Source organism: Pezoporus flaviventris, unplaced genomic scaffold (genome assembly GCF_033815535.1).
Source record: "Pezoporus flaviventris isolate CSIRO_AGI_PZ_B2104156 unplaced genomic scaffold, CSIRO_AGI_Pfla_v1 ptg000008l, whole genome shotgun sequence".
Classification (NCBI taxonomy): Eukaryota; Metazoa; Chordata; class Aves; order Psittaciformes; family Psittacidae; genus Pezoporus; species Pezoporus flaviventris.
Genome location: NW_026892556.1, coordinates 748749 through 761397, shown reverse-complemented (window position 1 = coordinate 761397; position 12649 = coordinate 748749). Strand labels below are relative to the sequence as shown.

Below are 12649 nucleotides of genomic sequence, written 5' to 3'. Positions count from 1 at the left end.
GCTCATGTTGGAAACTGCCAGGGTAGTGATCCTGGGCAAGGGGGTGGGAAGAGAGGGGAAGAGCCTGGTGAGAAGGGAAGAAACAAATGAGGCAAGAAATCAGTGAATGGAATGAAGCTTCTGGTGCAGATCAGTTGCGGGAGCTCTGAGCTACTTGTTAGCAGCTCCCAGCAGTGGATGGTGGAAACCTCTCAAATCTGTTGTTTCCATTTCCAACTTGTTCAGTTCGTTTTCAAGCAGTGCACTGAAATCTGAGAGACACCTCTGGTTTCATACTAACAGATCAGGCTTCATGAGGGAAGCACATCTTCATTGCTCTGTAAAAGCTCTGCAGCATGCAGGTCTTGGATGATGTGCTCAGGGTGAGATGAAGGCTAAGAGATAAGTCAGTGGAGCATGCGTGGGTTTGAAAGGACGGGACAAAAGGGGCCCAAACTGAAAGGCAAGAGATAGAAAAGCAGAGTGAATTTGGAGCAGAACGAATGAAGTTGGGCAGAGGTTGCTCTTGTGCCCTACAGGTTTCTTTTTGGCTAGGAAGCGGATTTGAAGGTTAGACTGAAAACTGCAGAAGGTGGGAAAGCTTTAGGTTTTGGTTGGTTTTCCATGTCCTCACACTTCAGAGTTTTTACTGAAAAGATGCCACTTCTGCCTTGCTCTCAGATCATCGTGTTTCACATCGCCTCTTGAGACAGTTGGAGTTCTCACCAGTCTCCTCTCCAGAGTTCTCTGGTCTGGTTCTGTTTGTGCCTGTGCTGACAATTAACACCATGATTATGGTTCTTTTACTGTGTCATCTTGAAGTGAGGTCTCCAGGGCAGTATATCTGAACAGCTCTTGGGACAGTGATGTCTGAGGTATGTTGGAGACCTCTCCAGGTGCAACTGCAGTAGAATAATCCTATTTCCTCTGTCAGAAAATAAGATAACAGTTTGGCAGCTGCTCAAATCAAGACAAATGAAATAAACTGCTCTAAATTCATCATGGAAAGAAACAGACCTAGCTACAAAATGACTAACAGGACCTTCTATTCATCTGTACAAATCTGGTGTGTGGCTGCATTCATTTCCATACAATCACTGGAAAATATTATGTTGATTGCCGGGAACAAATCTTTTATGGGGAGGAAGAAAATCCATGCTACTAATCTACAGTGGAATTGGTAAATGGGTAAGACAAAGCTTTAATAATATTATTCTGTGCGACATCTGATGTAAATAATACAGTTCTATTAATCTCTCGAGCAATCAGAGCCTGGCTGTTAGAGGCAGCCAAGTATGAGCAATAGTATTATCTCTTCTCAGGAACGTTGGAGCAGAATCCCAGATCCGTTGCAGTGAAAGCAGCGACTGCACCAGCTCGGGGAGTCACACTCGGCAGTGAAGCAGGGCACGGGCTGCCCGTGCTGGGCTGGGGTTCAGGAGGACCTCTCCAGAGCCTCTTTGGACTCCCCCTCGCAGCCGGGCTGTGGGAGGGGTTTGGGGAAGCTGGGGATGTTCTGTCCTTGGACTCTTCCCCATCCCACCGCAGGGATGGTGACCTCCATCAGCTCATGGTCGGGGCTGCCCAAATCCATCTTCTGCTCAAGTGCCTCAGGGGCATGACTGGCAGCGCATCCTACGGGCAGCTCTGCAGCACTTGTGCTCAGCCCAGCTCTGGATGTAGCCCCACGGAATGCAGAGCAATCCAGGAGTTCGCGCTGCTCCCTCTGGGAGCACGTGTGCGCTGGCTGTCCTGTAACAAGGCATTAGTTAAGGCAGCCAAATGAAGCAGAATTTTTAAATGAGAGCCTGTTTTCGGGAGTGCGATTGGAGGATACCATTGCAGGTCAGGGTTGTCTGATTCCTCACAGTTCATTGAGAGCAGCGAGTGTTAGCAATTGACTTTTAGAAATGGTAGGTTTTTATTTATAGTGAAGTTTTAGTCATTCATTTTAAAGGATGGAAGCATAAAGCAGGAATGGGTTCATTTAAAAAAAATTGGCATGGGTAATTTAATTAAATTGGGGTTTGAAGTCTCGTTACAGAAAATGAAACGTTTCTGCACTGCTTTTCAACCCATCTGATGTGTTTGATGGCATCCCCCCTTACGAAACCCTGCACAGAAATAGTAACGACCATGTGAAAGTTGCTGCTGAACTTCGCAGCTCCAGGAGCTTTGTGCAAGGGTGTAAATAGTGTTCTGGAGCAGGGAGCAGGGGAAAGAGCCTTGTCTCTTGGAGCCTTACCTGTGGAAGGTGGCCTGGGGAGACAGGAGCCCAGTGCTGTGTCCTCGGGGTGCTGGCTGTGCTCTCCTGGGCTGCTCCTCTGCATGCAGGTGGGTGCTGAGAGCCTGGGGTCACAGCAGAAATGAAAAGAGCTGAAGCAATGCAGGAGTGGAGATGAATGTGCCATTAAAATTAATGAAGGTTAAGGTGGTAGGGTTGTATTTAATGTGGAAGTGGGTTAGCTAGAAAACAAGGTGGTCTGGCTGGATGCAGCATAATCCTATATTCATTACAGATTAGACTGTAATTTCCCTTGCTGTGAGGGATGCTGTCAGTGTGCTTGCCTTAGAGAGCACTCTCTGGCACTGGGGCTCAGCCTGAGGAGGCAGCTGGGGGCTGCTGGTGGAGGGAGATAAAGCAGGGAATGTTCCAATCTCGATCCCATAATCCTAAAGCACTGTACCCCGGCAGGACAGAAAGGTAAAAGGTAGAGCCTTTGCATCATTTAGCGTTAGGGATTTATGCTTCACTCCACATGCTTACACACACTTTGGGTTGTATTTTATTCTGCTGCATGCTGTCTACACTAGCATATCATTTTCCTTTTAATCTTCCTCTTTTCCTTGGCAGAGCTGCAGGCTAAACCTCCCTTTGCTCGTAGGAATTCATCTGGTTTTGTTCGTGCCCGTGACAAAATTGCTTCCAGTGAGAAACCATCTCTCAGCTTTGAATGACCATGTTTTCCTTCCTCTGATGTTTCAGCCTTAATGAAAAAGAACTACAATACAAGATGCTGCAGATGGGCCTGATTCAAATTTGATTGTGTCGTTCCTAGGCTTGGTTGTCCTTATTGGGTTTTATATTGGGCTCTAAATCCATGATTTGAGTGAATCTTTTGGAAGTGGCTTGTGGAAGCCTATAGAGTTTGGTTTAAATTCTGTGAAACTGCTGTAAGAGGCGTTGGTTGAGGATTTACCTGCACTTTAGCTGCAACTTCACCACCTCATATTCAAGTATTCTATATTCTTTCCAATGCAGCCTATTTTTGGACTGTATTTTCCTTCAGTGGAGCTGGGTCCATTCTTGGGAGTCCGGTTTGATGCGTATGCATGAAACGTGGATTAAACCACAGTGCAGTGAAGTATAAATCCTGGTGGGCTGAAATGCTGCCCTTTTGCCTAGGCAGTAGCAGAACCAGTAATTAGCAACTGTCTTCTGTGTGGTTCTAAGGTACAACAAGCTCTGCTTACATTGCACATTGAAGTGCCCCACAAAGGCTGAGTGAGAAACAGTCACCTGCGGTTGTGTTAAATAGAACTGCAGGGGGGAGAGGGAGCCTTTGGTTTAGGAACTTTGGTCAGGAAATTGGATCTTGCTTCTGACTGAAGCTCGGGGAGTGAATTTTGCTTCCTTGGTAGAAATGGGACTTAAATGTTAATGGTAACTGGGCTGATGAACGTGGGTGCAATCCAGTGGGGCGAGCTTTGTGGTTATTTGCTCTTCACATTGTAAGTGACGCATCTGCTGTGGGCTGAGCCTTCCCTTGGGATCCTTCACCTGGCAGCTCGGTTCCAATGCGCTGTCTCTAACCAGAAACAACTTTCTTTGGCAGTTCTACCAAGTCATACGTGCGGAAATCCCGGCAGGCTGCAGAATGGGATTCAGCAAGGGACCACGTTCAGCATCGGGGACAAAGTGAGGTACAGCTGTAATCCAGGCTTCTTCTTGGAAGGACACGCCTTGCTCACGTGCCAGGCCGGTTCGGAAAACAGTGCCTCCTGGGATTTTCCTCTCCCCTTCTGCAGAGGTAAAGTGAATTCTCTTCGCCGGGAACAAGCCACAGTGAACCTGGATTTAAGGAGCTATTTGGGGGTGGGAAAAGCTTCATGGACTGTAAGCTTGATGTAAAAGACTTGAAAACTAAACACGCTGTAGTTAATATTGAGGTTCCTTTTTACTGGATTCCTTAAAACTGCCAGGGTTTGTGTCAATGATAGGGAGGCTCTGAAGTGCTCAGTGTGTTCGAAGTGCTGCACAGCTGCTTTAACTTCAGTGTCTTCAGTTCTTTCCTCATTTCAGTTTCAGAATTGGCCCATCCCTGGCAGTGTTCAAGGCCAGGTTGGACACGGGCTTGGAGCAAGCTGCTCCAGTGGAAGGGGTCCCTGCCCGTGGCTGGGGTTGGAGCTGGAGGAGCTTTAAGGTCCCTTCAACCCAAACCAGTCAGGGATTCTTTGCCTAAAGTCCGTGCAGGGAGGGGGAAGCAGGAGGAGCATCTGTAAGATAAGGCACCTTCCCAAGATCGTGCGGGTTTTGTAGCTGAAATACTAGAAAATGAATTTTCAAGTACTAGAAAATGAAATACTAGAAAAAAAATTACTGCTTTCTACAGTGTCAGGCTGGTTTCCCTCATGGCACGCTCCACAGGCATTGTGGTGCTTTGTCTGGGGGGTTGCAGCAGCAGCCTTGGGCGAGGGATGCTGTACGGAGGTGAAATCTGGCTGTGGTTGAAGGGGTTGGCCAGCTCTCCTGCGAGCCCTTTTAAGTAGGGAAACTTAGATTCCTTGACCAGGATAGAGACCTTCTTGCTAATCCTCTGGGGTGACGAGGAACTAGGGAATCTGTAAACATGGAAGTGTCAGTGGTGTTATACCAAAACAGTTGCTGCTGTTTGAAGTCTTTTCGCCTCAATTCCTTGTGTACTTCAGCAAAGCATCTTACATTGATTCTTTTTATTGACTCTGCTTGTGCAATCAATCAGCAGTTCTAAGCTGTGGCATAAATCTTGAATTTAAAGTGAGCAAATATTGTTTGCTTGGTGTGTTTTTAATGCTTGCTTGAATCGGTTACACAGCAGTAATCATAAACCAGTCTGTGATTCTGGGTTGGAAGGGACCTCAAAGCTCCTCCAGCTCCAACCCCTGCCACGGGCAGGGACCCCTTCCACTGGAGCAGCTTGCTCCAAGCCCCTGTGTCCAACCTTTCTTGAGCACTACCAGGGATGGGGCAGCCACAGCTTCTCTGGGCACCCTGTGCCAGCGCCTCAGCACCCTCACAGGGAAGAGCTTCTGCCTCAGAGCTCATCTCAGTCTCCCCTCTGGCAGGTTAAAGCCATTCCCCTTGGCCTGTCCCTGCAGACCCTTGTCGAAACTGATGCCCCAGAGCCCCCAGTGACAGTGGGTTCTGGTACACTTCAGAATAGAGGAACACTCAGTTCTGGTGCTCGCCTCGGTGCTGTGGGGATTGCTCTGATGGCAGCAGAGCACGCGCTTGTTCGGGTGCGCTGTGTAGCAAAGTGCCTGCAGGTTCCTGGAGGTTGCTGCGCCTTTCTCACAGATCTGGTCCCCATCCTTCAGGACTTTACCTCGGGTAAAACTTGCAAGGCATTTTTTTGGCAGCAGGAGCCAGAATGTTCTCATGTAACATTTATATCTAGTTCCAGGAAAGCAGAAAGTAGCAAAGACAGTCTGCAAACGAACTTGCTGAATGAGAAAATCAGCTGAACTGCTTCCCCCAGCAGTAGGCTTTCAGCAGTCAGATGTTTGTGCTTGGCTGGTAAACAGACTGTAGTTGTTGCAAGGGGCAAAAGGCTTTGCATCCTGACAGCTCTATGCCACCTTCTGCAGGGAAGATAATGCTTTCGAGCTCTTGCCTGAAGGAGGATATGTATTTCCCTGAGAAAAGGCCTTCATAGCTATAATTGATAATAGTATTAATTACTAATGTAATATCATAAATAATTATTAATAATGGCTTACTGGTGATTGTCACCTGGAAGTTTGTTAAATGTCTTAGTACATATTCTTTTCTAATATGCTTTGGGGATGGGTCACGCTGGTGGGTCAGATCCTGACAGATGGAGGCAAGAAGTGTCCCTTAGCACTGATGCTAAAATCCCAGAAGCTGCTTTGGGAATAGACTTGGCCAATGTCACTGCAGAGGCCAGTGTTTCGTCTGGGGACTCTGCCCTTGCATCCTTCCCCTCCTCTCCACTATAATGGTGAGATAAGGGTTGATATAACAGAAAATTTCTACCATGCTGATACCCTCTTCTGGTTTCATTTTGCTCTTCTGCTTTGGTACATCCTTTTCTCTGCATTAGCGGCCTTGTCTCTTTCAGCCTTCATGCATTGAAATAATTGAAGATGCAAACAAATGCGTGGCAGAAGAGAGTATGCAACAAAGGTGTTTGGGAGGATGTGCCATGGCAGTGACGCTTTGAAGGAGTGCTGCAGCTCGGCTGCTTTTTCTGCAGAGGGTTGGTCTGCGCTCCCTTTACTCAATGCTCAGTTAATACAGTTGGGCTTTTATGAAGGCCAAGTGTAGCCTCGGTGAGAAAGGGAAGTAGGAAGGAATTCCAGATGCGGGAAGAATGGCTTGGTGAGATGTGTCTGTGCAGAGGTGGTGAGGGAGCTGGTGCTGCAGCTCGCCAGTGGCTTTGAAAGCTCAGTTATATCAAAATTGATTCTTGCACTCTGAGCTAAAAGAGACTGTAAATTCCAAGTGCACAGACTCTGCTCTGGTGAGTTATGCTTCTTGCTTACGTGGCAGGAGGCACTAAGCGGCAGTGATCTCATTCAGGGAGCACCCAAGCAGCAGCAAATGCCATCTCCATGCTGGCCTGTGGAGCAGGAGCTGGGTGCTTCAGCTGAGGCTGCCCGGAGGAGAAGCTTGGCTGTGCCTGGTAGACCAAGTGTAACTCGGGTTTGCCTCAAGGACAGAAGGTCCTCAGCAGGTCTGGGTCAGGCTGTGAAATCTGGACTAAGCTGGCACTTCCCCGTGTCCAAAATACCCGGAATGGTTTCCTCATTGTGTTTTGTGTGGTTTTACAAGCTCTCTGCCCAGTTGTTCTGTATGCAGAGAGTGAAATGAGGCCTCAGACTTCATCTGAACGGGGCTTTAAGCAGTCCTACAAGTCAAGCTGTATTTTTATCTTGACAGTTGGCGTGCTGGAGGCAAAACCCCAGCAGTCTTGGGATGCTGCTTCTGTTCTGCTGTAGCCCCAGAAGGTCAGCCTCACCTGGCTCTGTTTATTGCAAATAAGGCAAAGTGGTGCATTTGAAAGGGGCAGAGGGTACCTGGGCACATCCGAAGCCGTTTTGTAACGCACCTTCACGCGCGTGCAGGGAAACCTTGCCCAGGTTGCTCGCTGATTTTAACTAGAACTGATAGGTTTGTGGCTGTGGCAGGCGCTGAGCGCAGAGCCTGTAACCCTGCGGAGCAGTTGAGCGCTTGCAGAGCTGCTTTTTAAGCATATCAAATATGTATAATCTCATTAAAAGGGGTCTGTCTTACTGGAACTCAAACAGCTGCTTAGCCTGCGCTGAGCCCAGAGTAATTGAAGGGCTGTGCAGGAAGATTGTACAAGACTTTAGAAGCGGTTTAAGCAGTAACAACCTCTGCAGAATTAGCAAGTGTCTGTTTAGAAGCGGGTGGGAAGGGAATGCGCTTTCCATCGGGTGCCTTTTGCAATGAAAAGTTTTCAGGGAATTCAATTAAAACCTTTCCTTTAATAATAAAACCAGAAAGGCCCAACCCAGCAGACTGCTGGTGCTGCTGCATCCTCTGCTGCTGTAAGGTAGCTTAGTCATGTGAAAAGTCCCCGTGGTTAAAATGTCTAACCTGTCACTGAGTCTGCATCCTTGAGCGTATTTTCCATCCTCTCCTCTAGTGCAAGAACAGCTTTAAATTACCAGCCCCAGACTTCCCAGACCCCCATAGTAAACGTGGTTGAGAACTTGCTGATAGGAGTTGCTGCTTCCAAATCCTCGTTGCCTTTGCTCTTGGGTGTGTTTAAGGGTTCTCTATAGACCTGGGCTGCAGGAATCCATGATCACAGTGAGAAGCAAGTGTCGGGCCCAGAGCACCTGTGCCCTTGAACTTGGTGTTTGTGTGCAGAGGCTGGATTGCTTGCATCTGTTTCATGGTAGGTTAGCAGGACCTTGCTGCAGAGATTCTTTGAATGGTTGCCTAGGGCCAGGCAGGCAACAGCGATGTTTGACGTGTTCTGTAGGAGGTAACTGCCCCTCTGGAGGAAAGTGTATCTTCAGAATAAATGGCTTATTATACCCGTGCCTTGCTGAAGCAGGTAATGACCTTGCTCCTGCTTTGCCGGTCTTGCTGCTGGGCGCATGGTCTGGGAATGCACTTGGCGAGGAATCTTTTCTGCATCTCTTTCTTTCTAGCATCCGCAGGGGCAGTTATTCATGAGAAATTAGATTTGAACATTCCAGTAAACGGGTGAATTGTGCTTATCTCCTTTGGCTGGGATCCATTCATCCTCCAAAAAGCATTCTCATTCTGCCTGTCAGGGGGAGGCGTTTGGAAGAAGCCCTTTCACTTCTTGCATGGACCTTCTTTGGAGGTCCTGCTCTCAATCTAGTGTGTGATGCATTGAAGTTTGAAGGGTTTTCTGATGCTCAGACTAGATGAGAGATATTTCAGCCTAAACCCATGATTCTGACTGGGCTTCAGTGTCTGTGGATAACTTTAATTTGCTGCAACATAGATAACTCTGTAGTAGAACACTGATTGGGATTTCTGTGGCATTTTTCAGTGCTGGTTTTGGCTGCTGGAATGGCCCAGAAGCAGTTTTGTGGCTGCTGGAATGGCCCAGAAGCAGTTTTGTGGCTGCTGAAATGGCCCAGAAGCAGTTTTGTGGCTGCTGGAATGGCCCAGAAGCAGTTTTGTAGCTGCCTGCGTATCTGGGGTGTTGTAATCATATTTTTCCCTGCCTGCTGTGAGCTCTGCACGTGCCATCAGCACAGAAGCAGTCGCAAAGGGCCGGGGTGTCCACCAGGACTTAGAGGTGCCTGCACCTCCGACACTTCTCATTCTGCTGCTTCGGGTGGCTGGGCGCCCTGGGAGAGCAGATGGCCGGGGCAGGAGAAGCTGGCGTCTGTGCTTGTCTGATTCTGTCAAGTTCCTTGAGTCCTCGGCTGCAGGTTTCGGCTCTGCTGATAAACCCCACTGGCAGCACGAGGCACTAACACCAGGGAAGGTCTAAAACCTGAAGACCCTTCTGCAGGATTGTGCTGCCCTTTCCCTAGGTGCCAGTGACCCCGTTGCACTCAACGAATGCTCTCCCCTGTGTTAAATTTGTTTGGAAGGGTTTGTTTTAAAAATAGATTGTATTGAAAAAAAATGGATGTAAAGCCCCAAGCTCCTTGACTAAAGCATCTGAAATGCTGCTCTGTAACACGTTGTAAAGTTAACAGGCTTTTCCTAGCCGCGTTCCAAAGAAATGCGGAGCTGATGCTGTTATGTATGAGAGGATGAGCCACCCAAATGAATCCCTGGGTTTCCTTTCTCTTCCTGCCCATGTTCTCTTGAGATGCTCCTCTGTTAATTGCTCCTGCTGATAAAATTCAGGTTATAAAAATGAAAGAGCCTGCAGCAAGCAGGAGATCCAGTATGTGACTGGGAAGTGTCTCTGCTGTGTTGCTGAGCAAGGAGTTAGTTACACTTTTACCACCGATTTTGGTAAGAACATAAAAAGAAATCAGAGCAAATAAAGACACGTAAGGCAGTGGTGTGGGACGCTCCACAATTTTCTATTAGATTTCTGTTAAATACCATGCTTGTACTCAGGGTCCTGTTGTCCCAGCCCTTGGGGTGTTGCTGTTGTTGATGAAGGTACTGAGATCTGTCTGGGTTGGAACCCAGCCTCTGTCCCCACTGTGAGTTTTCACATACCTGTGAATCCTTTCTTGGTCACTGAATTCCTGGTGGTTTTCCTCCTGCTTGGCTCCCTACACGGATAGGAGGGAAAATGGGAAACACCGCAGAGGATCCTCATCAGGAATAAGGGGTGGAACGGGAAGCTTGGGCAAAAACGTGAGGAAATAGCATCCTGGCAGTGAGACGTGCGAGGCTGAGAGCCACCAGAAGCTCTGTCAGTTGGGGGGTTTGAAATGAGACTGAACAAATCCCTAGTAAGTGTGTGGTGGGGAATAAGCTGGCACTTGCCAGGAGACACTGGCTGACCTGACTGGATTTTGCATTCCCAACATCGTTGTCTCTTAATAGTGTGCAGTAAAACACGTCCTGATGAAAACGATGGGGCTTTCGGAGCTTTGATTTGATTTGGGCTTTCTCTTTTTTGATGTTCTGTGTTATGCATTTGCAATATCTGATCAACTCACACTCTGTTTGCAGCTGATGATGCCTGCGGAGGGACTTTGCGGGGACAGAGCGGGATTATCTCAAGCCCTCATTTTCCCTTGGAGTATGGCAATAATGCAGACTGCACGTGGACTATTCTCGCCGAACCCGGAGACACTATTGCTCTGGTTTTCATGGATTTTCAGCTGGAAGATGGATATGATGTTTTAGAAGTTGCTGGAACAGAGGGATCTTCGCTCTGGTAAGTTACTGCTGCCCACAGTTCGCAGTCATGCAGTACCCGCGCGTGTTTTGTGTGTGCAGATACAAATGTTATAGCGTGTTCAGAGTGAAGAGTTTGTGCCTGAAGGAGGGCAGTTCCCCGTTAGCTGCAGTCACGGGTCACAGCTGCTTCCTTGTAACGAAACTCCCTGGGATGCTTTTTGTTTCCTTGGTAAACTTTGCAGGGACAGTTACCTCCTGTAAATCATGCTCTGCGCGGTAAGATTTCATAATGTAGCTGCTGAGAGGAAGTGAGGGGCTTGAAAACACGCAACCAAAGCAACCACCCAACACTTCAAAGCCCAGGAAAAGCCCCTCAGACATTGACGTGCCCAAACCTTGCTTTTGCTGAATGGTTTTGTGATTATGACTAAAGCTGATGCTGACAAGTTGGCTTTACTGTTAATGAACTTCTGGCAAGCGTTTCTACAGATGGTTTTGTCCTTTAGGCAGAGGCTGTGCACGGAATTCCAATACCCTCCTCCCTTTGTCTGAGCAATGCTTTCAGAGATAGTGCTTTTATGTATAATGAATGCCACACTCTTTTCTGATATACAAGAGCTACCCAATGGTCAGGGCTGTGGGGTCTGAAGTGAGGGCTTGCAGAGTCTGATGTATTGCTCATGTTGCTTTTATAGCAAAGGACAGCTCTGCCTCTGGTTGATGTAGACAGGGTGATCTGCACTGAGTGCACTCAGCAAACAGCTAAAAGCCCTGGTGAGCAGCAAATGAAGGGAGTAGCCTTAAACCTGGCATCCCTCTGGAAGGGAAGAATTAAGCCTGTGAAATACTGAGGTGTTGCTGGGATCTCAGCAGGAAGCTAAATTAAGATTATTTATGCGGATTCTGTCACAGCCACAAATAATGTTCATTTAAGTAATTTATGCGTGGCTGACAATTATGGGCAAATAGGGTTTGAATGTTTAGGATGTATTGATGGGAGAGAAGTTGCCACTTACCATGTACCAATTGTTTACTGTTCCCAGGACCCTCTGAAAATTAGATGTTGCTGTTTCATGGAAAAAGACCCTGGGTTTATTAGCATGTATTAATATTTTAGGGCACTGTTGGTTTTTAGCCATTATGTACAGCAGCAGGGCTCAGTCGTCTGTGGTGTGTGGTAAAGATGAATGTAGCTAGTTAAGAAACATTATTCAGCCTGGAGGTGTTGCCAGTGCAGTACTGTGTCTTGTCATACCCAAAATAAAACAATGCCTGTCAGAGGGAACCTGCTGCAAAGAAATTAATAAACTACCCATAAATACAGCATGGTGGAACTTTAAAAACGGCAGCTTAGAAAGAGAAGCCCTCTGACTTTCAGTAGTGCTTGTATGTGCACATGCAGTCCTTTGGAGAGATCTAGTAGCTGTTTTAAGGTAGTATGTTCTATGGACAGCAGTCTGGGGGCCTGTCAGAGGGGATAATGGCATATTTTCTTTCCTTATTCCCCACCAAGTGCCCCTGTCCTGCATCTGTAATGATGCCTTTCCTCCAGATGTTTTTTTGGTGGGAGCTGGATGAGCTCTGGGTGCTGTAACAGCAGCGGGCTCCTGTTCGATGGCGTGGTCCAGGTGAGATGTGCTGGGTCAGGGAGCAAAACCCAGGTCACACGAACACCAGTTTCATCCAGGGCTCCCAGATGCAGCTGTTTCTGCTTTGAGGCTCATCCTGCATCTTTCTAGCACCAGGAAACGCAGGCAAGATAACCATAGCAGTCAATTCAATGGGATCTCATTTGGTATTCTTGAGGAGGAAACTTTTCAGTCCCATAAGCAGAATTACAGAGAGTCTTATTTTGAATTCCAGTTTTCAGAGCTGGCCTTTGGCTCAGAGCCTGATAATTAAATTCACATTACTCAGTTTTCAATAATTTTTGCCCATAGGGGGGGAAAAACTGGAGCTCCTATCTCCTCTTTAAGCATGTTGTGATATGATTCAGCTTGAACATATAGCAAAAACCCTTTTTTCCCCTCTGTCTATGAAAAGCTAGTTTTAATTATTGGTAATATGGCAGAAAGATTTGCAGCCAAATAAAGTGTTCTGTTGAAGCATCTTGTAGCTAAA

General features: G+C 47.4%; 1 protein-coding gene across 3 annotated transcripts in view; it reads left to right on the top strand.

Annotated features, from left to right (window-relative positions):
- CSMD2 (CUB and Sushi multiple domains 2) overlaps nucleotides 1–12649 on the top strand; it is a 268199-nt gene that overhangs the window by 67101 nt on the left and 188449 nt on the right. For all 3 annotated transcript variants that reach the window (XM_061449789.1, XM_061449788.1, XM_061449790.1), the window contains 2 exons: nucleotides 3816–4010; nucleotides 10358–10565. In XM_061449789.1, the coding sequence (XP_061305773.1) occupies nucleotides 3816–4010; nucleotides 10358–10565 (403 nt within the window). The remainder of the gene's footprint in view (nucleotides 1–3815; nucleotides 4011–10357; nucleotides 10566–12649) is intronic.